Source organism: Orycteropus afer, unplaced genomic scaffold (genome assembly GCF_000298275.1).
Source record: "Orycteropus afer afer isolate SDZICR_OR568_19922 unplaced genomic scaffold, OryAfe1.0 scaffold00136, whole genome shotgun sequence".
NCBI lineage: Eukaryota > Metazoa > Chordata > Mammalia > Tubulidentata > Orycteropodidae > Orycteropus > Orycteropus afer.
In genome coordinates, this window is record NW_006921723.1 from 3,653,070 (window position 1) to 3,678,131 (window position 25,062).

General features: G+C 59.0%; 3 protein-coding genes across 3 annotated transcripts in view; all 3 read left to right on the forward strand.

Moving 5' to 3' along the window:
• Positions 1-269, forward strand: part of NDUFA13 (NADH:ubiquinone oxidoreductase subunit A13) — a 9,518-nt gene extending 9,249 nt beyond the window's left edge. Inside the window, exon 5 of the mRNA XM_007945387.2 lies at positions 150-269. Within this exon, the coding sequence (XP_007943578.1) occupies positions 150-269 (120 nt within the window). The remainder of the gene's footprint in view (positions 1-149) is intronic.
• Positions 270-1,132: 863 nt separating this feature from the next.
• Positions 1,133-8,719, forward strand: YJEFN3 (YjeF N-terminal domain containing 3). The gene is made up of 6 exons (XM_007945490.2): positions 1,133-1,209; positions 4,735-4,843; positions 6,566-6,676; positions 6,880-6,993; positions 7,086-7,236; positions 8,514-8,719. Exons 1-6 carry the CDS (start codon positions 1,133-1,135, stop codon positions 8,717-8,719), a joined length of 768 nt encoding a protein of 255 aa, XP_007943681.1.
• Positions 8,720-9,470: 751 nt separating this feature from the next.
• CILP2 (cartilage intermediate layer protein 2) lies at positions 9,471-17,410 on the forward strand. The gene is made up of 8 exons (XM_007945388.1): positions 9,471-9,534; positions 10,460-10,558; positions 11,351-11,623; positions 12,083-12,232; positions 13,261-13,539; positions 14,294-14,402; positions 14,711-14,868; positions 15,075-17,410. The coding sequence occupies exons 1-8, from the start codon at positions 9,471-9,473 to the stop codon at positions 17,408-17,410; spliced, it is 3,468 nt and encodes a 1,155-aa protein (XP_007943579.1).
• Positions 17,411-25,062: the final 7,652 nt, after the last annotated feature.

A 25,062-nucleotide genomic window follows, 5' to 3' on the forward strand; every position in this document is an offset into this window, starting at 1 on the left:
CAATGGCCAGGGCTGCAAGAGGGTAAGGGCATAGGGGGGGGGGGGGGGGGGGGGGGGGGGGGGGGGGGGAGGTGACAGCCCTGCCCAAACTGTGGGAGGGGGGACTGTACCCCTGGCCCGCCTGCCCACCCACACCCTGGTGCCTGCAGGTGGGCGAGTCTGTGTTCCAAACGACACGCTGGGTGTCCCCCATGGTGGGTGAGCTCTATGGACTGCGCACAAATGAGGAGCTTGTCAACGCCAACTACGGCTTCATGTGGTACACGTAGGAGCTGCTGCAACCTACCCCAGGAGGAGAATAAACACTGGAAACCTGGGCTGAACCCCTGCTGTTTCTGTACGGCCGATGGGGAGATTCCAGGGAGAGGGGGCTGGAGGGGCGGCGGAACCCAGGCACCACTGTATTACAGGCAGGAGACCAGGCCGGACCACAGGGACAAGACCTGGGGGTGCATGCAAGGGTGGCCTCAGACTGAGGAGGGGCTGTGGGCGGCAGGCACCTGGGGCTGATGTACTGCACCAGCAGCCTGGTCTCCAGCTTCCAAATTATTGCTGGATTTTCCTCCCTCCATCCATTACCTCCCAGTCCAAGTGTCCTTCCCACCTCCCGTGAGATCCTGCCCGCCCTCCCCTGGGGGTGGGGGGGGGGAAGATTCCTGGAGTTAGCTTTCGGTTCTCACGATACAGGGGTATATAGTAGAGGTTGGGGAATCCTAGATTCCAGGCCAGGATCCCGTAGCCTGAGGGCAGGGGCGGGGTAGCTGGGCCATCACTGCCGCTCCAAATTCAGTTTCTCTACCAGTCTCTTAACTCCTCGGAAGGAAGGTTGGGCAATCCTACTTCCGTAGTGATACTGCCTCGGAAACCCAAGGAGTGGTCGCTATGAGTCGGGGCCGACTCGACGGCACACAACAACAACCACCAGTCTCTGGGAAGCCTACATTTCCCCAAAGCAGCTTCGCTCAAGCCAGAAAAGGGTTAAGCACCTGCACCCTCTGGCCAATGGCTGCGCTTAGCGCCTTCGCGGCGCCTTCTGGTTGGCGGATGGCACGGGGTGGGCGGGGAGGGGGGGAGGAGAGAAGGAGCTCTGCCGCTGGGGTGCGCTTAAAAGGCAGCCGCGGCGACGGCAGAAATGGCTCGGTGCACTGACTCGGCCATGAGCGCGGTCGACCCGGACCTGGAGGCGCCCGAGGAGCGGCGTTTCCTCAGGTGAGCCAGGGAGGGGGCTCCAGGAAGGGAGATTGACCGGAATGGGGAATAGGGGATTGGAAGCCCAAGACATGATTCCTGGGTAGAGAGACCAGGCCTACCAGTGCCCTCAGAAGCTGTTGCCAGGGAAACTATCCAAGATAAGCCTGCCCCCTCTTGAATAAAATAGCGTAATCGGTCGTGAGACTTACCCATCACCCCCAGCCCAACCGTGCCCCCTCCCTTTCCGTCCCTGCCAGGGACTCTGGAGCTCCAGACCAGTTCCTCAGACTCTGCTGCCACCTTCGGTGGTCTGAGCTACTCTTCCCTTGTCCAGAGGGGGCAACAAGTTGGGGGAGGAAAGCCACTCTGGAGCCAGTGCTGGGTCGGCGTTTAGACAAAGGGATCACTTACCAGTGGGCTGATGAATTTGTCCCCACCTCATGCTGCATCTAAACCATTGCAACAAGGGGGTCCACGCTGGGCTTTGGACCCCACTGGAGACCTGAGTGACCAGGTGTTTAACCCTTTTCTGGTTTGAGTGAAGCTGCTCTGGGGAAATGTAGGCTTCCCAGAGACTTGGCTGTTGGAAGAGAAACAGTTTGGAGGGGCAGTGATGGCCCAGCTACCCTGCCCTTGCCCCCAGGCTATGGGATCCTGGCCTGGAATCTAGGTCCCCCAACACCTGCTATATATCCCTGTGTCATGAGAATCCACATGTGGCTCCTTGTCCAACTGCTTCTGCCCACTGTCCCCTCAGCCCTTATTATCCAACGATTTGCCAATGTCTAGTTCAGGCTAGAGACCCTGGTAGTACTAGGCAGGGGAGGTGAATGTACCAGGAGCAATGACTTCGCCTGGGGAGGGGGGCTAGTTGTGTGAGGCCTCCAAACCAACTGAGGGGACTGGCAGGGCACCACAGAGTGTATGGGAGCCAGAACACCTCGAGGGAGAAGTGGAGGTGATGAGGTGGGTGACATAATGGGGGACTTGTAGGTATGATGAGGGGCTTGAATTTTATTCTCTGAGCACTGGGGAGCCGTTAGGAGGGCTTGGAGCAGGAGCTGATGGAATCCAGTGTTCAAGTGTTTAAAGTCTCCTGCAGCTCATGTTGAGAAGGCATTTGGGGAGCAGGAGACTGCTGTAGACACCGGCAGAGCCGTGATGGTGGACTGGTGGGCAGAGGTGTGGGGACTCAGAGTGCATGGAAGGGTCTGACATGGACAGAACGGCCTGAGGGCTTTGCCTCCAAGAGAGCCCGTCCCTATTTTGGGGGCCCTCCTGGAAGCATCTGGGGTGTCAGGCTCAATTTCTTCTGGAACCAGCTCACTCGGCCCTTCTAAGGCTGAGGAGGGAGGGGAGATCCCAGGACCTTACAGCTCCTCTCACCCTCATAACTGAGCCCCACCCCCAAGAAAAATCAAAATTCAACAGCAGAATGGGTCTGACCTTCCTTGTCCCTGCTCCTTCCGTGTCCCTAATTCTCCTTCTTGTCCTGGAGCTGTTACTGCCGCCCTCCAGCCCTGGCTCCTAGCCAAGACTTGCCTCTCCCCACTCGGTCCCCATTATCACTCTAATGACCAGTTATGCCGGAAGATTGTGTTCTAAGTGGCTGCCAGTGACCAAAGCTGTAGAACAAAGCGGTCAGGAGGGAGGGGGAAAGGAGGTACAGATGAACCTCTCCACCCTCCTCTTCCTCTCCCCACCTTCATTCGAGGGCAGCAGCTAGAGCTGTCAGAAGATGGAAGCTGTGGGAGTGAAATATATTCTCTGCCCACCTGATTCTTCATCTCAAAGGCACCTTCTCAGTCCTTTACTGGGAGCTGACCTTTCACCTACACCAGCCTGTCAAGTCAGCACTCTTTGTCTGGCACCACTGTGAGCTCTTTTTTCCCTCCTGGTCCTTTGTCCCCATCCTACAGCAGTCACAGACAGGAACAGGTTTAAATCCAGCTCTGCTTGCTGGAGCAACCCAGGGCATGCGACTTCCCTGCCTCGAGCCCTATTTCCTCCATTTGTATGAACCCCCTAAGTTTGAGGTCCTGTCTGCCCTGTCCCCTTGTCATTCTGCTTCAACCACATTACCCTCCTTTCTGCTCCGTGAATATGTCAGGCTTATTCCCACCATAGGCCTTTGCCCTCGCTGTTCTTACCACCTGAGTACAGTGCTCCCGGCCGCCTTCTGCAGGTGGCCTCCCGACTCCTCCTTGCCACATTGTGCCTGACCACCACTTCTCCCACCGTTCTGGCCCAGATCCTGCTGCAAAGTTGGCCCGAAGGTTGTCATCTCCAAAGAAGGAACCTCAGGCTTCATTCTGCCAAACCTGTGCCATTTGTAGGCCTGGCTTGGCTTCTTAACCCTCAGACACCAGAAGCTCACTCCTTGCAGCTATAGAGACCGTGGTGGAAGTCCTGGCTTCCCCACCTGCTTTCTCTGGGACCCTGGGCAAGCCATCTGGCTGCTCTGAGCTGGCAGTTGTTCTCCCAACTCTTCTGGGTCTGACCATTATTATCATTATCATCATCACCACCCCCACCCCAGTGTCCACTGAGCTGGGCTCGGGTACTGTTCTGCAGGAAAATCTCCAGCTCTCTGTGCTCCTAGCCTGAGAAAAGTTGCCATCAGGCTTTGATCCTGCCCAGCTGTCCCTGCCCTGATCCGTGTGAACAGCGTCTTCACTCAGTGCCAGCTCTTCTTGTCTCCAGCCACCAAGCCCAGGCCCCTCGGAAGCCCCCTCAGGAAAGGCCAGCTTACCCCCTGAGCCTAGAAGGGCCTCATGCGTAGTTTAATGTTCTGTTGTCTTGACGTTCTGAATCGTTTCTGGACAAGGAACCTTGGATTTCCTTCTGTGGGGCCTGCAAAGGAGGAAGCAAGACTCAGAGATGTGGAGATGTTCCAAGTCTCTCAGCGATTTGGTAGCAGAACTTCAACTTGAACCTGGTCTTTCTGGCCTCAAATATTTTAATTTTATCACTACCCAGAAGAGGGGAGCATTATAGGATCTCATAGCTGCATGTCCCACATCCACCTTCCTGAGCAAGTTGTCCAACTCCTCTGCATCCTTCAATACCCAACTCCCTCGGGTACCTCTAGCCCCAGCCCTCCAGCGCCCTGGCGTTTACTCAACAGTTCCCACTCTTTGCAGCTCCTCCATGGCGTCTGTCAACACTCTTCATACTCCATCCCATTTTCAGGGTCGTCTTGTCCCAGGGACTGGGACGGGAGTGGGGGGGGGCACGGGGCCTCCGCTTTAGGGCAACAGAACCATTGGCTGCCATGAGAGAATGTGGCCACCAGGGGGCACCCGCGCCTCAGACGTTGGCACAAACCTCCCACCGCTTGCCAGGCTAGCATTCAATTGTCAGCCTGTCTGATTGGGAAATTGAGGGAGAGCCCCTGATTCAAAGACTGTACTGGCAGGCGGTGGTATGGCCAGGAGAAGAGTCAAGGCCTGGCCTGAAACACTTGTGGAACACTGAGTCTCTGTCTCTTGTCTCTCCATTTCTCTGTGTCTCTAAACATCTCTGGCTCATTTCTGTCCCCAGTACAGCAGAGGCGGCTGCGCTGGAGCGGGAGCTGCTTGAGGATTATCGATTTGGGCGGCAGCAGCTGGTGGAGTTGTGTGGCCATGCTAGTGCCGTGGCTGTGACCAAGGTACCCTGCCTGACCCCGATCCCCAATCCTGACCCCAGCCAGACCACCAACCCACCAGGCCTGGGGCCCAGCAGCATGGCCCCTATGGCCAGGACTGTCCAAAAGATCTACCCAAGAGATCCTTCTGCTTGGCGCTGCCAGGCCCCTCACTCAGATGAGGAAACTGAGGCCCAGAAAGGGTCATTGCTGCTCCAGTCCAGGCAGGAACTCAAGACCCAGGGGATCAGTGAAGGTCAGGCAGAGGCAGGGACCCCTAGAGACACACAGGCTGAGCGGCCATAGTACCGTACCCAGGCCCTCAGATGCAGGCACTGACCCCTCTCACAGATGTGACTGCACCGTGGCCATGGAAGATGCTGGCGGCTGCTTGCAGTCTGAGTACCCCTAAACAACCCTGTGCCTCAAGCGAAGCGGGACCTGCCAAGGGTCACAGGGATATGGAAACAGCCGCAATTCAAACCCAGGCGCATCTGACCCTGGGTGGTGCCAGAGAGGCGATGCTGAAACCAAAAACCAAACTCACTGCTGTCGAGTCAAACCTGACTCATAGCGACCCCTCCTTGGGTTTCCAAGGCGGTATCACTACGGAAGTAGATTGTCCAACTTTCCTTCCAAGGAGTGGCTGGTGGGTTTGAACCGCCAGCCTTCTGGTTACCAGTCAAATGCCTTAGGCATTATGCCACCAGAGCTCCTCCTGAGGTGATGCTAGAGAGGGAGCAATGACGACACACCATGGACCTTTCTGCCACGTGGCCACACCATTCTGTGCCTCACTTCTCTCATCTAAAGAAGGGTAATTAACAGTACAGTTAATAAACATAAATGTTGTGGAATAGGGCCCATAGCTGAGTTGGGAAGCACCTCCCGGTGTTACAGCCTTGCCTGCTGGTTGGGGCTCTGTTCAGATTTTCCACTGAAAGTTCTGCATCTCCCGATGCAGTCAGCGGTTTGGGGCTGGGGGCCTGGCCAGGGTCACAGGCATGGTTAGGGCAAGTCAGGGCCACACCGAGACTTTTGAGACCTTCGGGAGGAGACTTAAAAGGGAAGTGAGTTGCCGTCTGTGTAGTTTAAGGTTAGAGTACAGCTGGGTCCCCATAGAACCACCCAGGACTGGGGAGATGGGATGCCCACGTCTGTCTGCCCCATGTGCTTGCCAGGCTCTTGTTATTCCATCTGTTAGAAGAAAAACCAAGGCTAGGAGGGAAGAGGGGCCCAAGGCTGCATAGTCGGAGCAGGGCCGGGGCACCTGGAACACCAGTGCCTTTAATTTCTGCAGTACAGAGATGCACCCACAAAGTCAGAGAGAGACGCGGAGAGAGGAGCCAGAGCATTGCCAGGCTGGAAAGCACCCCCCCCCACTGCCCCGACTTCACGACCTGTGGGAGGGGCAAGGCCTGGAAATAGTGGTGAAGAGGGGGAGTCATTGTGGTGGAAGAAAGTCTGCAACCCAGGCAGAGGATAAACAAACCACACTCCTGGACTGGGCGGAAGGCAGGAGGCATGTTTTCCTACTTGGACTTGGCAGAGCCTGAGACAAGGGTTCTGCGTCTTCCACAGAGAAACTGAGACCTTTCCCAGAATGCCTCCCTTCTATCCTATCCTACTGCCTTCAGGCCCAAGCACCTTGTCTCCCCGCCACCCTGTCCTGGGCCTCAGTTTCCCCATCCCAAGCAAGGAGTGTTTCGAGCACTGGGTCTTTGCCTCTGCTTGCCCCCTCCCCAGGTCTTCCCCTTGGCGGCTCTCTCCCGGAAGCAGAGGACGGTGCTGGTCGTGTGCGGCCCAGAGCAGAATGGGGCGGTGGGGCTGGTCTGTGCCCGGCACCTGCGGGTTTTTGTGAGTAGCCAGGACCCTCAGCGTCACCCCCACCTGGTCCTTGCAGAAATTGCTTCCTCCTGTTGATAGTGTCCAAAATGGGGATGTGGAGGCTTGGACAGGTTCCAGAATGTGCCCACCATTTGCCATGGGTGGGGTCTGCTTCCAGGTGCATAAGTTTAGGGTCTAAGAGGTCCGACACTGACCTCCTCTTGCCCACTCAGGAGTATGAGCCGACCATCTTCTACCCCACACGCTCCATGGACCCCCTGCACCGGGACCTGACCACCCAGTGCGAGAAGATGGACATCCCCTTCCTGTCATACCTGCCTGTGGAGGTCAGCCCTGAGTGGGCGACTGGGGGGGTGACTGGGGACAGAGGTGGAGACTGTGCCTGGGGGTTGCCCCCTGACCATGCCTGCCCTTCCAGGTCCAGCTCATCAATGATGCGTATAGACTGGTGGTGGACGCTGTCCTGGGCCCCGGCGCAGAGCCGGGCAAGGTCGGGGGCCCCTGTACCCGAGCACTGGCTACACTCAAGCTGTTGTCCATTCCCCTCGTGAGCTTGGACATCCCTTCAGGCACGCAGGATGGGCTGGATGGGGGGGCACTTTGGGCCTGGGGAGCATGGGTGGGGGCCCTCACACCTTGTCTCCTGGTGACACCCACTCTGAGCCTTGGTTTCCCCAGCATGGATGGAAAATGCACTAGCTGAGGCCGGAGGGTCACACTCATCTTGTGGATGGGGAAGACCAAGGCCGACACCCCAGTGACCTGGGCTGCCCCCCCCCCCACGCGGCCCTGCATGCCCAGTGCCCACCCCAGCCCAGTCGCCCAGGCAGACGTGAGCTCACTCAGCAAACGCCGCGCCCGCCCTGGCCGCCGCCCCATGCCTGCTGGAGCCATTAGGTGACTGGCAGACGGAACAAACAGCTACCAGCCAGCCGGACCCTCTGCGGGGGTGGCTGGAATTGGGGGATAGCACCCAGCTCAAGGGACCCTAGGGCCATCCCATCAGGGTGCCACAGAGCAGAAGGCTGCTGGGGGAGGTGGCAACCCGCGTTTGAGGGTGAGGTGTGGGCTTTCTGGTCTGCGGGTGAAGACTAGGGTCAAGAAAGGGAGAATTAAAGTCAGGGGGAGGAGCCAGGGGCTTCTAGTTAGAGGTCCAGGCCCAGGACAGGGTCAGGAGAGAAGACAGGGCCCAGAAGGATGGTGGAGACTTCCGCAGAGGGGGCCGAGGCTGGGATTCTTGAAAAAGGACGGCAGGTCCTGCCAAGCCCCGGGGAAGCAGGAGCTAGTTTGAGGGCTTAGGCAAGGCGCTCAGGTTAGGAGGAGGAGTCTTTATTCAGAGGGGGAAGGGGGGCTTCAGTGGGATAGGGGAGGGGGGCATGTCCGGTGAAGAACTTGGGGCAAGAAGACAGGTCTGATAGGGGAGACTGGACAGAGGATGGAGGTCTGTCCTTCAGGTGGGCTGTGGGGGCTGGTCAGAGCAGGGGGTGGGGGGGAAATGGAGTGTGCCTGAGAAATCTGGGTGGGGAAGGGGCTCAGGGCCAATGGAGAGGGAAGTTTGGTGACACAGGCCAGGTCAGAGCCAGAGGGACCTGTGTGACCTGGAAATAGCAGAGGTAAAAATGATGTGGTCTGTGGGCAGAGACTGGATCAGATGGGGAGGGAAATGGGAAAGAGCGGGAGCGGGGGTAGGGGCGGGGAAGAGGGGGCGTGCGGCAGGTCGGACGGGAGCGGGACTTGGAGCCCTTGTCTGAGGGCAGCGCTCCCTGTGGGGGTGGGGAGGCCCCCTGTCTGGCACCGGAGAGCAGGAAGCCGACCCTGCCAGTTCCCGACTCCCCCCATCCCTCAGGCTGGGACGCAGAGACGGGCAGCGACGCTGAGGACGGGCTGCGGCCCGACGTGCTGGTGTCGCTCGCGGCGCCCAAGCGTTGCGCCGGCCGCTTCTCCGGGCGCCATCACTTCGTGGCCGGCCGGTTCGTGCCCGACGACGTGCGCCGCAAGTTCGCTCTGCGCCTGCCAGGGTACACGGGCACCGACTGTGTCGTGGCGCTGTGACCGGCACCCGCCCCGTGGCTTGGACCCCCGCCAATAAACAGATACCCCGCCACCTCGACTCCTCCTCTTTTGTGCGCCCAGTGCGCTGCAGGGGGGGAGGGGGCAAACTCGGGGAGGGACTTCCCACTGGTCCCCTGCGGTCCCAGGTAGAGGAGGGGCCGCCTGCAGTCACTACCCCCCGCCCTGCCCCCACCTCCGCAGCCGTAGGTAGGTGAAGGTGGTGTCAGCTTGGGGAAGGACTTCCTGCTGGTCTCCTAGAAAACTAGCCAGAAGAATGGAAGGTAGACTCAGGGTGGGACTTCCAGACTGCTTGGGGTGGCGTAACATCGATGGAGATAGACTCGATGGGGGACTTTCAGCCAGTCTAAAAAACTGTCTAAAGTGGGAAGATTTGGGCAACTGGAGCCGGAGCAGCCAGGCTAGTTCCAAAAAAGACTTCGCGCCTGCAGCTTAGGGTCCCAAGTGGAGGAATGGAGGGTGGACTCCGGCAGGGACTTTCCCTTGGCCAAATGGGTGAAAGGGAGCTGCAGTCCAGCCTGGGGGCGGTGGCACAGCCGCAGGCACCGAGGGGGGCTACCCAGAGAGGTTAGGCGCGCGGCCGAAATCACCCAAAGTCAGGGGCGGGGCCTGGGCGGGGCGGGGCCTGCGGTCGCGTCCCGCCCCCATCAGCCCGGAGCAGCCCCAGACCCTGGGGGACTGGACCTAGCGCGCCGCGGAGCCGGGATACTTCCTCAGACGCTGCGACCCGGCCATGGCGCCACTCCCGCCACTGCTCTGCCTCTGCGTCGCCGCGGTGCACCTGGCAGGGGCCCGAGGTGAGGCGCCCCCAGCCCAGCCTCCCAGGCGCGGAATGCCTGGCGGCCGGGCCTGAGTGCACCCCACCCCCGGAGCGAGGTTCCCGTGCTTCCCACCCCTGGGCCGGAAGCGACGGGGCTACAGAGTCGGGGGACCGACCGTGGTGGGCACCGACCGTTGTGGACCAGGGCTTCGTCCTCTCCCAGCCCTCCGCGAAGAGAGGGAACGGTCCTCCCGATTCCTGGGACAGCGCAGCCCCAGCATTTGAGCCCTGATTCCCCCGGGTCCCAGGCCCTGGAAAGAAGGGTCCAGAGCCGCCCCCTCCCACAAAATCCACTCCCCGTTCCTGCACCCTTCTCCTGGGTGTTCATTGGGGTGGGGGACGGCCCACTTCTCAGACTGGGAGACCGAGGTTTCGAGAAGAAGGGACTTGTCTGAGGTCACTGCATCAAGGTCCCTGCCCCAGGGCCATCCTGGGTAGCTTGAGCTCGGGGTGGCCAGGCTAAACTTGAGGAAGGATTTTCTGCGGCCAGCTGGGGCCTCAAGTGGAGCGATGGTGGGTGTGAAGGGTAGACGCAGGAGGGACTTCTGCCGGCCAAACAGAAAAAGGGTCCATGCGGTCCAGCTTGTGAGTGGAGACTGCCAGACTGAACTCAAAGAGGTCCAACTACCAAGGGCAGAAACTCTCTGGGGCCAGAGTCAGATAGTTGCCCCCAGTCCACGGGTTCAGGGCTGGGTCAGAGGGAGGGAAGGGGCTGAGAGGAGTGACAAGAAGGCTCCTTGGAGAAGTGAGTGCAGTAGTCCCCTGGGGCCAGCCAGTGGGTTCTGGCTTCTCAGAGCCATGGCTTTCTCTGTTGTAAAATGGGAATGATCCCAACAGTGCCCTGCCTGAGAGGTGCTGCCTCCCTCCCTCCTTTCCTCCCTCCCATTGCTGTCCTCCTACAGGTGCCTTCCTCACTGAGGGGCCCACGGGGACTGCATGGGGGCTCCACAGATGGTCACCACCCCCTGGCCAGCCCTCCCCAGCCCTGGAGAACTGGGAAGGTGAGTCACCAGGGTGAGTCTGGCTCTGTTAGGTGAGCTTGGGGGAGAGGGTCATCTTTTTAGGAAGGGACACAATGTGGTGAAGGGCCTGGAGCCATTCTTGACCCCTGGATGTTGTAGACGCTGTAAGTGGTGCCCCAAGACGACTAAGTAAGGCTGTTTGTCAAGAAGGAAATTGGGGGCAGGGTGGGATGGAGGGATGGGGGGTGTGGTAACAACTTACTCAGGTTGTGATGGGAGGTGGTGTTCTGGGACCTGGATCCCTGGTCTACTGACTGATCTTGAGGCAGGGAAAGGGGTGAGCAATCCATGGGGGGTGATGAAGCAGAAACTGGGGCTGACCCGGAAGCAAGCAGCCCCTCCTGCCCCCGAGCATCCCAGGCTCCTTGAAAAGGGAGCTTGCTGCCTGGGTGGGTGCAGCTGGGCAGTGAGCAAGGTCCAGCATTCATGGGGAGCCATGGCTGGTCTCTGACTCCTCTCCCCTACTGCCTTTATAGGTCCTCACACCCTAGAGACTCTCCTGAGGGTGGGAGCAGGCTGAGGGGTGTGGTAGGTCAGCCAACATCCCAGTAGAAACAGCTACTGTAGCAAGAGGCCATTACAGTTACTTCTGCCCTGAGGGCTCTGTGTTCTGGTAAAGGTCTTGGGTGGGCTGGGCAAGCCGGTGCTAAGGGTGGGGGATCAGACAGCAGGTAAGGGCTTGTCACACAGATGGGGGTGAGCAGGTGGAGTGCCACCCGATCTAGGGTCTGCTAGGTCGGACCCTAGTCCCAGCGCGTGCTCTGCCTGCAGAGGCCAGCGAGTGGACGTCATGGTTCAACGTAGACCACCCGGGTGGTGACGGCGACTTCGAGAGCCTGGCGGCTATCCGATTCTACTACGGGCCAACGCGCGTGTGCTCGCAGCCGCTGGCGCTGGAGGCGCGCACCACAGACTGGGCACTGCCCGCCACTGTCGGCGAGCGTGTGCACTTGAACCCCACGCGCGGCTTCTGGTGCCTCAACCGGGAGCAACCGCGCGGCCGCCGCTGCTCCAACTACCACGTGCGCTTCCGCTGCCCCCTTGGTGAGGGCGGGACCAGGGTGGGTGTGGTTGACAGGGCAGAACCTGATTTGGGTGTGTGTGGCTTGGGAGAGGACGGAGCCTGAGAGGGTCGAGTGGGAAGAGCCGGGCCGGGTGGGCGACCGGAAGGGGCGGGGTAGGCTGGACCCCTTGGGTCCCACCTGGAGCGCTGCTGCCTCCCGCCGCCCTCACTGGCCCCTCGTTACCCGCTCGGGCCTGTGGGGGCGTTTGTTGAACCCCATATGTGCGGGTCGTGGGGGGCACAGCAAGCCCAACCTCGGAGAGCTGATCTGGGGTCAGGCAGGCAGGGCAGTCCCTGCAGCGCACCTTCGACTTGGGCATCTGCGGGTGCACTGAAGGGGGCGGGGCGCAGGTCCTCCTGTCCGGGCTTTGTACCGGGTTCCAGGAACCGCAGTCTGCGGGCTGGTGGCCGCCTGAATCACCTCCACTTCCTCCCTGCAGAGGCAGTGTGGGGCGCGTGGGGCCCCTGGGGTCCCTGCTCCGGGAGCTGTGGGCCAGGTCGTCGCTCGCGTCGTCGCAGCTGCCCGGCTGAGGACACGTGTCCCGGGCGTCCGCTGGAGGCGCAGAAGTGCGTGCGGCCTCGGTGCCCAGGTAGGAGGGGCGGGGCCTTGGAGAGAGGTGGGGTCTGGAGAGGGGAATAGGGTTACCCGACACCGAGGGGAGGGTTGGGAGAGGAGCCTGAATAGGAGGAGTGGGGCCTGTTGGGGGTGGGGCGGACCGGGTTAGGGGCGGAGTTGAGAGGGCTGGGGAGTTGGGTGTGGGGCTTCGAAGGGGCGGAGCCTTGAGGACCCGAGCACTGGAGACCCTCAGAGACCGGCCCCTCCTTCCCCCCTGGTCCTCAGGAGCACTGGGCCATGTGCACATTTACGCGGTGGGTTGTAACATTTTGGGAGCTGGGGTGGTGTGCAGGCACGGGCATATTGGAGGGCACATTTCTCCCTGTGCACGACCGGGCATGCGATGTTTCATGGGGGTTTCTGCCTGGACACATACCCAGGAGTTGGGTCCACACTCTCTGGGTGCACGCACTCGTAGCGTGTGCAGTCCTGCTGGGCCCCACGCCCACGCAGACACACGCTCACACCCTGGCAGGCACCGGCTGGCGGGGAGACGAGTGGAAATTCCGCCCGGCCTGTGCTCCATAAACATGGTCTGGTGGCTCTGGGCCTGTGGTGCCGTGTTGGGGTGGGAGAGCCCAGTGGCCAATGGTGTGGTGGGGTCCCCACCCCATCCCTGCCTGGCTCTGCCCTCTTGGTGCCTCTGCCCTGAAGTTTCCAGTGGAATTTTCCATTTTATGGAGAAACCGCGGGATTGAGAGGGGAGAGATGTTCTAAGGCCAAGACTGGGCCCCTAGCTGGGCCCCCAGCCCCTGCCTGGATGATTTTTAACACAATGGAGGGGGCTTCTTCACCCTTCTAGGTCCTTCCTCTCTTAAGCTCTCTCTGGACCTCAGGTCCCTCCAATAACCAATCCCTGACCACTCAGACTGTCACCCACTCACACTAGGAGCTGCTTTGAAAGGACACAAGGGGTATCTGGGCATGTTTCATGAGTGACTGACTGAGGGGACAATCTCATCCCTGGGCCCCTCTGCCCTGCTGTTCCTTGTGTTCCCCCAGGGTGCAACCCTGACACCTGTGGGTGCCCTGACCACGTCCTCCTGGGCACTGTGGTCACCCCATCTGGGCGACCACTACCGGGAGCCAGGGTCTTCCTGAGAGGCCAACCAGGCACTGTGGCTACCAGTGATGCCCACGGAACCTTCCGGGTGCCCGGCATCTGTGCCAGCAGCCAGGCCAACATTAGTGCCCAGGTAGATGGATTCTCTGCAGGCATGGCCCAGGCCCAGGCCAATGGCTCCAACTCAGCTGTGGTCACTCTTGTCCTTAAGAAGTTGGGTAAGTACTTTGTGGCTACCACTGTCAACCACTCAGAGGGAGATCTATGTAAGAGATCCTGGATAGAGAGGGAGAACAATGTGGAACAAAACTCAAAATCATTTGGAGAGAAAAAAAAGGTGGGAACCAGGTTTGCTGGTCTGATAGAGCCTGGTGGAACCACTGAGACTATGGCCCCTAGCTGCCCTTCAGGTCTGGAATTGAACCCACACCTGTGGCTTTCAGCCAAACAAAAGATAGGCATATGAGTTGAACATTCACTTAAGGTAGATACACTCCTTGGAGAGAACATCATAGGAGAAAGAAGGGCTGCTTATGCACAGGGAGACAGCTCTGGGGGCAGGAGTGCATGGAGGGATGGACACAGGGAAGAGGTGACTATAGGAAGGAGGTGGGAGGGAAGCTGTTGCATTGGGGTAAATTGTAGTCACTGTCATGAGACAAAGTGTATGTGAAATGTATGGAAAGTGAATTTGCTCTATAAACTTTCACCCAAATCATAGTAATAAAAAAAATATATAAAAATTAAAAAAAAATAGTTGGGTAAGTACTTCGGGATAAGGGGTGGTGGGCAGTGCTGAGGGAGTGAGGAGGAAATCTGAGGTGACACAGCACTTGAGGGAGAGCTGCCAGTGAAGTCCCTGGGGAGGGGATCAGATGTCACTTAGTCACTGGGAAAGGTGAGAGGAGGATGGGGTTGAGGACAGGGGGCCTAGGAGGACAGAGTCCTGACCTCTGCATCCTACCCCCTCAGAGAAGCCCTATCTGATGAAGCACCCCGAGTCCCGAGTACGAGAAGCAGGCCAGAATGTGACCTTCTGCTGCAAAGCTGCAGGCACCCCCACACCCAAGAAATACTTCTGGTGAGGCCCACCCTATGGCCGAGGGTCTTTGTGTGGCCTTGGGATTGGCTTAGACTCCCTGTGACACTTGGTCCTCAGAGACCTTCCAGAAGTGGCTGCAGATGTGGATTCCCATCTGGAAAGTGGGAGGTTTTGCCAGGTGGTGAGAATGGAGGCCAAGCCCCTTTTTTGTGTGAAGACACTGACCTCACTCCTGCTCTCCCAGTGGCCCTGGGGAGACCACTGTGGAAACCCTGGCCTTTGGGGTGGGGGTGGATACAGCCTCTCCTCTGCACCAGGACCTCACCTGTTGCCCACCTGCCACCCAGGTTCCACAACGGGACCCTGCTGGACAGGAGAGAGCTCAGGTATGGGGCCCAACTGGAGCTGCGGGGCCTGCATCCAGACCAAGCGGGTACCTACCACTGCAAGGCCTGGAATGATGCAGGCACCGTCCGTTCAGCTGCCGCCTGGCTCACGGTGTTGGGTGAGCACCCCAACCCCAGGCTGACTCCGACCCTAGACTGAGCTTTGGGCTTCCTGAGTCCTGATCCTAGGCCCCTCTGAGCACCAACCCTGGGCTAAGTCCCTGATCCTAGTCCTTACCTGGGTGCTATTCTAACCCTGGGCTGACCTTGACCCCTGAGTCATGAGTTGATGCCAGACAAAGTCCTTGTCTTCTCTTGCCCTTAGCCCCAGGCCAGTCAGCCTGCGACCCCCAGCCCCTAGAGCACCTGATCAAGCTCCCAGATGACTGTGGTCAGCCAGACGGCAGCCCTGCTTACCTGGACGTGGGCCGGTGCCCCGATGTGCACTGCCCCGGCCCCGTGAGCTCCAGCCCCCGGTGTGAGGACACTAGCACCCGCTGCTGCTCTGTGCGGCATTTGCAGAGCCAGGAGGTCCACTGCTCTGGCTATGTCCTCCCAGTGAAGGTGGTGGCCGAGTGTGGCTGCCAAAAGTGCCTGCCTCTGCGTGGCCTGGTCCGAGGCCGCGTGGTCGCTGCCGACTCGGGGGAGCCCCTTCGCTTTGCCCGCATCCTGCTGGGCCGTGAGCCTATCGGCTTCACCTCCTACCAGGGTGACTTCACCATCGAGGTGCCACCATCCCTGGATCGCCTGGTGCTGACCTTCCTGGATCCCAGCGGTGAGTTCGTGGATGCCATCAGGGTTCTGCCCTTTGACCCACGGGGCACTGGTGTGTACCATGAGGTCAAGGCCATTCGGAAGCAAGTCCCAGTCGTCTTGGACACTACTCAGAGCAACAGAATCCCACTTGGTGAGCTGGGGGATGAGGCCCCCGTGGGTGAGCTGGTCCTGCCTCCGGGGTCATTCCGCTTTGCCGATGGCCGGCCCTATGAGGGTGCCGTGGAAGCCCGGGTAACCTTCGTGGATCCCCGCAATCTGGCCTCTGCTGCTGCTGCTCCCAGTGACCTGCGCTTTCTGGACCAAGATGGGGAGCTGGCGTTGCTGCGCACATATGGCATGTTCTCCGTGGACCTTCGTGCTGCCAGCTCTGGGGAGCAGCTACAGGCAGGGCCTCTGACTGTGCGTGTGGCTGCCGGGCAAATCCAGATGCCTGGCCACGCAGAGGCACTCAGGCTGTGGTCACTGGACCCCGGCACGGGCCTGTGGGAGGAGGAGAGCAGGTTCTGGCCCGAGGCACCCACTGGTCCCCGGGTCCGCCGAGAGGAGCGGGTCTTCCTGGTGGGTAACGTGGAGATTCGGGAGCGGCGCCTGTTCAACCTTGACGTGCCCGAGCGCCGCCGCTGCTTTGTGAAGGTGCGTGTCTACGCCAATGACAAGTTCACACCCAGCGAGCAGGTGGAGGGTGCTGTCGTCACGCTGGTCAACCTGGAACCTGCGCCTGGCTTCTCTGCCAATCCCCGTGCCTGGGGCCGCTTTGATAGTGCCGTCACCGGTCCCAATGGTGCCTGCCTCCCTGCCTTCTGTGACGAAGACCAGCCTGATGCCTATACTGCCCTTGTCACTGCCACCCTGGGGGGTGAGGAGCTGGAGCCAGCGCCCTCCCGGCCCCGCCCACTCCCGGCCGATGTGGGTGTCACCCAGCCCTACCTGGACAGGCTGGGCTATAGGCGCACAGACCACGAGGACCCTGCCCTCAAGCGAAACGGCTTCCGCATCAACCTGGCCAAGCCCAGGGCTGGCAACCCCACTGAGGCCCGTGGGCCCGTGTACCCGTGGCGCAGCCTGCGTGAATGTCAGGAGGCCCCTGTGACTGACAGCCACTTCCGCTTCGCTCGTGTGGAGGCCGACAGGTATGAGTACAACGTGGTGCCCTTTCGTGAGGGTGTGCCTGCCTCCTGGACCGGCGACTTCCTGTCCTGGTGGCCCAACCCACAGGAATTCCGGGCCTGCTTCCTCAAGGTGCGCATCCAGGGCCCCCAGGAGTACATGGTACGTGCCCACAGTGCTGGGGGCAGCCATCCACGCACACAGGGCCAGCTCTATGGGCTGCGGGATGCCCGCAGTGTCCGTGACCCCCAGCGAGCTGGCACATCTGCCGCCTGTGTGGAATTCAAGTGCAGTGGAATGTTGTTCGACCAGCAGCAGGCGGACAGGACGCTGGTGACCATCACACCGCAGGGTAGCTGCCGCCGCACAGCCATCAACACGCTGCTGGAAGACTACCTGGCCAGGCACCCGCCGCCTGCACCAGCAGATGACCCCACTGCCTTTACCATGCTGGCCCCGCTGGACCCCCTGGGCCACAACTACGGTGTCTACACGGTCACTGACCAGAGCCCACGACTGGCCAAGGAGATTGCCATCGGCCGCTGCTTTGATGGCTCCTCTGACGGCTTCTCACGGGAGATGAAGGCCGACGCCGGCACTGCCGTCACCTTCCAGTGTCATGAACCACCCACTGGCCGGCCCAGCCTCTTCCAGCGGCTGCTAGAGTCTCCAGCCGTGGCACTGGCTGACATCCGCCAGGAGATGGGTGAGGTGGCCCGAGGCCAGGCTCGTGCCACCGGCCCCCTCCGCACCCGCCGGGGAAGAACCCAGCAGTGACCTGCGCCCGCGGCCCCCTCCAGCCTCCCTTGACTCCTCCTTTCCCAGGAAGTCCCTCCTTCCCCTCAGACTCCCTGGTCCCCCAGGTTTCTGCCCAGGCCCCTTCCCCTCCCCTTCTCTCCTGCCCGGAATTCGGAGTTGGAATTCGGAGTTGAGGAAAGAACTGAGGCGCGTCCATGAGCCAGGAAGGCAGGAGGGTGAGATTGGAGTTTGCCTTAACTGCAGACCCCCACCCCAGAGCTGTCTGGAAGTGGCGGCTCCTGGCTAAGCTGTCTCCAATTTCAATGTTGATTCTGACCAAGATTTCAGATATTCTGACCCTGTTGTTCAGAGGAAGGCCTTGGGATTTCCCGTCTGGACAAGAAGTTCCTCCTGCCTGCTGTTGGGCTTGGTGCTGTGTTGGGGCTTTACTGGTGCCCCTGCCCTAAGCTCTGTTCTTGGGGTTATTTATTGAGACAAGCCCTGCAGGGCTGGTTTCGGTGTGAGTGGGGGTCTGGGTCTGGGGTTGGGAGGTACTAGGGCAGGGGGTGCAGTCCTCACACTGTTGGTGCTTGGAGACCCCGGGCCAGGGCAGGTGCTCGGTGCTCAATTAAAATTGCTTCATTTCCAACGTGGTGTCTAGAACTCTGGGGCTGCACCTTCATACACAGAAACACACCCGAGACACACAAACACGTATGTGCAGGTGGTTTGGTGCCCCCACGTGGCAGATGCATGTCCAGGCCACGTGCGTGCAGAGACACGCATGAGCTGCCAAGCGCAGGCGGTCCTGACCGCTAAATACAGTAGCAACTGCTGCCCTGGCCTCCACTCCCATGAGCAGTGGCTCCAACCTAGCTGCTGCCTAGGGCTAGAGTCAGCAGGGAGGGGCCCTGCCTGGCAGGGGCGTGCTGGGCCGCCTGAACTACCCAGCATGGCCACTGCCACCCCACCCTGGGTCCCACCTGCTGAGCCTGGCCACACTTGGGCCACGTGTGACCACTCTGGCACCCAAAGTCTGGAGACAGCAGGACCACAACACTGTTTACCGCTCTGTGCCCCAGAGGGTGGCAGAGAGACTAGTTCCAGAAGGAACAGGCTAAGGGCCTGAGTCCTAGAGCAGTGCTGCTGGCCCCATTGAGCACTCAATGGGACTTCTGGGGCCGGGAGGGGAGGCTTGTGGGGCCACCAGGGAGGTGGGAGGGGTTTCTAGGGGAGTGAGGGGTCCGTGCCGGGCATGACCTGCCCAGCTTCCAACACGCCCATGCACCAAACCCTCACCAACTGCTCACCTGTCTAACCCCCACCTGCCCTTTGTCCATTCAGAGCTGTTTGCACCAGCACCAGGGTTCCCAAAATGTCTTGTCACTCCTGTGAGGTCAGCACTTAGACCACATTCCATGCCCTGCATCTGGCCAGACCCACCCCGACTTGGGCCTTGACACACCTAAGCCCTCCCCAGAACCCCCCAACACACACTTTGCTCAGGCCACTCCCCACCATGGGAACACCATTCCTTCTGCCCTGTGGGTGACTCAGGGACCTGGGGTGGGGGGAGGAGCTGGCAGGTAGAAGGATACCAAGTTGGTTTCTAAAGGTGGGCCCCAGGACCCTTCTAGAGTCAAGCTTTGGGGAGTCCCTGGCACCCCAGATGCATCCTGATGAGGCTGTGACAATTACAGAGGAGCTGAGCACTTAACTAGAACTTGCCATGCATCTCCCAACAGCCTGAGAGACTCCGAGGGGGAAGCCCCCTACCTGTAGCGACAAGGACTGGGCCTGTCTGCCCCCAGAACTCAGCTCAGGACTGCCTGGCGGGTCCTGCTGAGCAGCAGAGTGGGGGTGGGGTCCAGGCTGGCAGGGGTTCCCAAGCCGAGGGTGATGAGGTGTCAGGCTCCACGGCCAAATACCTTTCATTGAGAAAGTGTTGGCACTGTGGCTGCTGCCAGGCGAGAGCAGCCAGGTTTGGGGAGGGTAGTAGGCCTGGCCCTGGTCTCCCTTCCCTAACGGTGGGTCCTGGTGGGTGGGCTCCTTCCTGAGTCCCCTGCCCCCTTTGCCATAGCTGGGCCAGGAGTGAGACAGGCCCCCCAAAAGAAGTAGGCCTAGGAGGGCTTTCAGGCAGACGTGCAGCCCAAGCCAGTCTTGGCACAGGGCCCAGAGTTGCCAACCTGACCCCTTCCCCGGCGCCTGCTGGTGACTCTCCAAGAGGGCAGTGTTTGGCCCCAATATCCAGATGAGGAAACTGAGGCTGCAAGAGAAGGGAGCCATCACCCTGAGCCAAGAGCCTCCAGCCTGTTCGCCTCTCATCTGCTCTGTTCCCCATCCCAGCCAGGACCCACCCCCTCCTGGAACAAGGGCCTGTCCGCCTCCTGGTAAATCCATTCCCTCCTAACCCAACTGGGGCTGCCAGCCCTCACCCCCTCGGTGCGGGGAGGAATTGGGGGTGTATAGCACCCCCTAGAGACCCTGGCTCCAGCCGACCTGGGGTTAGACCAGGGCACAGGAGGCCTCTCCCCCGCCCACGGTATTTTAGACTTTTCGTAATTTTAGAACCAGGGGTTCTTAAAATTCCTAGCACCACAAGGGAAGAAAAATCTTGGAACTGTAAAATGTTTAGAACAAGAGTCTTAAAACCGCAGAATCCAGGAAGAAGACGATAAAATCAAGCACACAGTGAGCGCTGACTAGATATGAGTCCGACCCCACTGCCTTGTTCACTCTAAGGGTGTTTATATCTGTCGAGACTCCAGGATATGCTTTTAGGAGGAATCCCCTGACCGTTTCATTTCAACTGAAGTGACTTGCCCAGATTCACATGGCAAATGGGGGATGTGCAGGGTCAGAGAGAAGGTTTTCTGAAGTCAGGGATATAGGCTCCAGGTCTTGAAGGATGTATAGGAGTTTGCTGGGTGGGCAAGGCATGAAGGAGTTTCAGCAGCAGGAAAGGCTTAAGAGAGCACGAAGAACAGTAGCAGAGAGACACACAGTGTGGTGAGCAGGTCCATGAATGCTGAGTGAGAAGGCCGAGTTCTCTTTGGAGGGCAATAGTGAGCCACAGAGGTACTGGAGTGGGGGAGGGTTACACAACTTCTGGTAATAAAGACCCCCCTGGAGCTGTGTGGGGTTCTGCCTGTTGGGAAGGGTTTCTCTTCTGGAACTGGGGTCTGCCCCTTCCTTCCTGGCAGCCCCTGTGGGTCCAAATCCTGTGGGCTAGCCTTTGCTCCCCATGCACCTCCGGTGCTGGTTGAACAGCCCTGGCTCCTCCATCGGGGCCTCGTGGACCTGGCGTGGCCACCCACCACTTCCCCAGCCCTGTCTGTCTCTCTCATCATCCCTCTGGGTTGGGTATGACCCAGTTTCAGACCCCCAAACCTGGAGCCGGCCTGGCGGGGAGACCTGGCTTCGAATGGGATGGGGGGGAATGTGAGCTTTAATAGTGGAAACAAAGGCAGGGGGCCAGCAGCCGAAGAGCAGTCCAGGTGAGAGTGGTCAGGCTGCTGCTTGACCCCTCCTAGGGCAGGAACTAGGGGGCTGGGGGAGCTGAGCAGACCCCTGGAGGAAAAGAGGCCATTACAGCCTATTTCTCAAGGGAGGAGACTGGAGGAGGCTCTGACCCCAGACACTGAGGAGAAGCAGGCACTGCCCCACCCTGGCCACACAGACCCAGACCTGCCCTGTGCTCCTGGTCACACCCCATCCTCATGTCTCCACAGTCACCACTCTGCTCTGCCTTCACCCCGTTGCCCCGGGGAGCACAAAGCATGCATGCTGGACGGAGCGCTCACCACAGGGTCACGTGGCAGTGTGTTCGCTCCCTGCGTTCTAGACACACGGGGCACACAATCGACTTGCAGATGCTGGGTGGTCCAAGTCAGGTGCCGCCATTCACTCCTCCAGACACACTCTGCTGCTGCCACAGTTAGATGCACACAGCACCTCCCACCCTCCTGGGGCCCCAAGATGGGATGGCGTTTGGGGAACACAGACGGGCTCAGGGTCCCAGCTGCTTTTCCAGGGAAGTCCTGAATGGCTTCCTGCTGATGCGGCCTGGGGCCAGCCCACGTAGTGCTGCCAAACCTCAGGTATGTCCTCGAAGGTTTTCTGGCAGGGCTGCTCAAGGGGGGCACCTGGCAGTCAGCTCTGCTCTGGGCCCCCAACGGAGCTGGAGCTTTAATGGCGGACTCCAGGGCATGGCGCCAGCGTGGGAGAGGCAGAAGCCGGCTGCTCACATCCCAGCTCTTCCTGGAGGAGGGTTGGGAGAGGAAGGTGTCCTAGTCTGATGGCGGCCCCCTTGTAAAGGGCCTGGCTCAGCTCACGACCCCAGCCTGGAAAAGACCCTGTGTCTCAGATGGTCTAGGGGAACTGGCCGGGCTGCCCAGTCTGGGGTCCAGCGCAGGGACACATATACACACGCATACACACAGATGGGCACCCATGTGACATCAACACGCAGACCTATGTATACAGACATGATTGATTAGGCATAAACCCGACTCCATGCCTGATTCTCACGTGGCCCCAGCCCAAGAGTGGAGGAAGAGCTGGGCATAGGCATCCCAGCCTCAGGGTTAGGATCAGTCCAGTGGGAGAGCTAGGGGCTTCAAAAACCCAGAGGAAGACCCAAGGAAGGCTTTCTGGAGGAGAGGGCATTTGAGATAGGCTTTGAAGGGTGAATAGGAGTTTGCCAAGCCAGCATCAGGCCTCCAGTGGTCTCAGGTACCAGTTCTAGAGTTTACCTTTTACCCATGAGGATTCTGAAGAGGGAAGAAACAGTCAGACAAGCCCCATTCACTGCTTCCTCTTACGGCCCCAGCCTCAGCTCTCATGGTATGTTCAGTCAGAGGCAAGAGGCAGAGCCAGGTCCAGCCAAGGGAGATAGAAGAGACCCGAGGCTGATGAAGTATCTGCCGCGTTGGCTTGGATCCTGCCAAGAATCCCTTATGGCAGGTTTTGTTATTACTCCATTTTATAGCTGGGGAAACTGAGGTTGAAAGGGAAGAACCGATCCAGGGACCCACAGGGAGACAGGGTTTTCTGCCCACAACCCTAACCTCTGACCCACAATTGTGGCTGCTGACAGGTCCTAAGTTGACCCTAAAGTCTGAAGACCAGACTATATGACTCAAATAAGTCAGCTTGGCCAAGAGCCATGTCTTGTGCATGTGGGGTCCATGCCAGGGAGTGAGACCCCTCCTTCTGGGACATCCTAGATCCCCCTGGGTCTTTTCGGCAAGGTCATCCCCCTTTCCTGGATATTTGGCTACTAAGTAGGTTTAATGGGGAACTTACAGGCAGACAGATGTCCAATTAGGGACCTGAGGGTAGGTACTTCACCAGGCCTTCTGGGAGGCCTAGGCCCCTGGCCTGGGCCCCTGCCTGCCCGCCGTCTGGCCCATCTGAACACAAACGCTTGGAAATTGCCGACCCAGTGGAATTTGGGTTGCGGTCAGGCCGTGGCTGAAGGAGCCACTGGAAAAACGCACAACTCACGGGGCCAGGCCCAGCTTACGTTTCACCAGGAGGGAGTGGCTCGCCTGGCGCCCAGAGCTGAGGAATGTCCTTTCTCTAGCCCTTTGGAACCTGTTGTCCAAGGTATCTGGCTGCCAGGTGGTACCACCCTCAATCCCCTGCCATCAGGCCTCCTGGTGTGTCTTTGCAGAATTGGGCCTCTCTGCTTGGGCCCCTGGCCCAGCTGCTGTTGGACTCGTCTGATTACATGCCCTGATGACAGGAAACTCACTCCCTTACAGCCATCATACCCAGCCTGTAAATGGGCTGATTTCCTACAGGAAGCTCTGGCTACCTTGGCCACCTGGAGGAGAGGTTAGTGCGGCCTGACTACACCCCTAGGGGTCCAGCTTCCTCCTAGGTCTCTCCCCTGGATGTCCCCCAGATTCTCTGGGTTCTGCATGTCCCAAATGCACCCAAGTGTATCTCCCTAAAACATGTTCCTTGTCGCATGGCTCTGTCTCAGCACCGTCTGTCTGTCCATCTCGAGCCACAGGCTGGGCAGGTGGCTGTACATCTCTTGAGGATGTGCCAAACAAAGCACTTCCCTCATATCTCCTCACTGCCCCCTCCTGGAGAGGCTGGTCCATTATTGCCTCACTTTACATGCAGGGAAGCTGACCCTCAGGGTTTGCTTGGCATCCCGGGATCACAGGAACAGACTCTGGAGAAGACCCACCTCCACTTAGTTTGTGGGATGGGGCGGCCCCTGGTGGCTAAAAGGGGAGCTGCCGCTTGTTTCCTCACTGACCTGTCGATCTCCTGTCCTGCCCATTCAGAGCCTTCTCCTGCTCACTCACCCTCCAATGCTCCTGGTGGCCCCCTCAGCAGGGGCAGGGGTGCTGGGGCGCTGGATGAACCCGTCACCACCCTCCCACTGCCGAGTCAATTCTGACTCATAGTGACCCTATAGAGCAGAGTAGAACTGCCCCATGGAATTTCCAGGCTGTAAATCTTGACAGAAGTGGACTGCCTCATCTTTCTCCTGTGGAGTGGCTGGTGGGTTCAAATTGTTGGTCTTCTGGTTAGCAACTGAAGGCTTTAACTATTCTGTCGCCAGAGCTCCTTCCTGTGTCACCATGGAGACCCCTAAACACAAAACGTGACCTCTTGGGTCAGGCCCAGGCCCTATCCCAGTCCATCTTTTAACCTTATAGCCTTAGTTTCCCCACCTGAGGGTTGCACCAATGAAGGGCGCCACCTCTTTGGGTCATGGTGAACGAAAGGCTGGTATGAAGCCAGCACCCAATAGTTATGATTGCTACCAGAATGCTCCTTAGAAGCCAGAATGGCCAGACTTCGTGTCATGTACTTTGGTCATGTTGTCAGAAGGGATCAGTCCCTGGAGAAGGATATCACGGTTGATTAAGTAGAGGGTCAGTGTACAAGGGGAAGACCCTCAACGAGATGCACTGACACAGTCCTGCAATGATGGGCTCAAATATAACAAGGATTGTGAGGCTGGTGCACCACTGGGCAGTGTTTGTTCTGTCGGACAGGGTCGCTATGAATCAGAGTGACTTGACGGCACCTAACAACCACCACCACTTTCAGTAATAAGTAGGGGAGGGGCGGAACCAGCTCCCCTTCCTCACTATTGCCTTTCCTTGAGGGACATGGCCTGCCATTGGTTTGGGGAGGGGTTTAACCACCCCTACGAAGGCACCCAGACCAGGGCCTTAATTTCCCATCAGGGTTTGGTGGACCTCCAAATGTTCTTCAGGGTTCTGCTGGGGGCCTTTCACTTGGGGATGGAGGAGACAGAAAGAAGGTCTCATTTTAATAATCCTTTTAAGACCAAACTATTTTCTTTGAATTTTTCTTGAAACCATGTATTTTCAGTAATGGGAGGCATTTTGAATGAAACAAAAAAACTTGTTAGAGGTAATATGGATTCTGATACAATTAATGGGACATTCAATGGCACATAACAACAACAACAACAACATATATCCCAAAGGGTCTCTGGTGCTGGGATTGGTGGGATGAGGCTAGTTTCTTCAGAATCATATAGTTATACAGGCCCCCATCAGATAGTGGCATGCATTAAAAGTGGGATAGGGGCTCCCTACTAAATCCCAGAGGCAGAAAAAGTAGGTGGGCACTGTATGTCTCATGAGTCACAAAAGGTTAAGGCTCAAGTAGGGGAGAAGGAACTAGGTGAG

Excerpts from the sequence above, each read along its gene's own strand:
- CILP2 (XM_007945388.1), top strand. The coding sequence starts at position 9,471 with ATGGCGCCACTCCCGCCACTGCTCTGCCTCTGCGTCGCCGCGGTGCAC. Across the intron at positions 12,233-13,260 it reads CGTGCGGCCTCGGTGCCCAG|GGTGCAACCCTGACACCTGT; the intron begins GTAGGAGGGGCG and ends GTGTTCCCCCAG. Across the intron at positions 13,540-14,293 it reads TCTTGTCCTTAAGAAGTTGG|AGAAGCCCTATCTGATGAAG; the intron begins GTAAGTACTTTG and ends CTACCCCCTCAG.
- YJEFN3 (XM_007945490.2), top strand. The coding sequence starts at position 1,133 with ATGGCTCGGTGCACTGACTCGGCCATGAGCGCGGTCGACCCGGACCTG. Across the intron at positions 1,210-4,734 it reads GAGGAGCGGCGTTTCCTCAG|TACAGCAGAGGCGGCTGCGC; the intron begins GTGAGCCAGGGA and ends TTCTGTCCCCAG. Across the intron at positions 6,677-6,879 it reads CCCGGCACCTGCGGGTTTTT|GAGTATGAGCCGACCATCTT; the intron begins GTGAGTAGCCAG and ends TTGCCCACTCAG.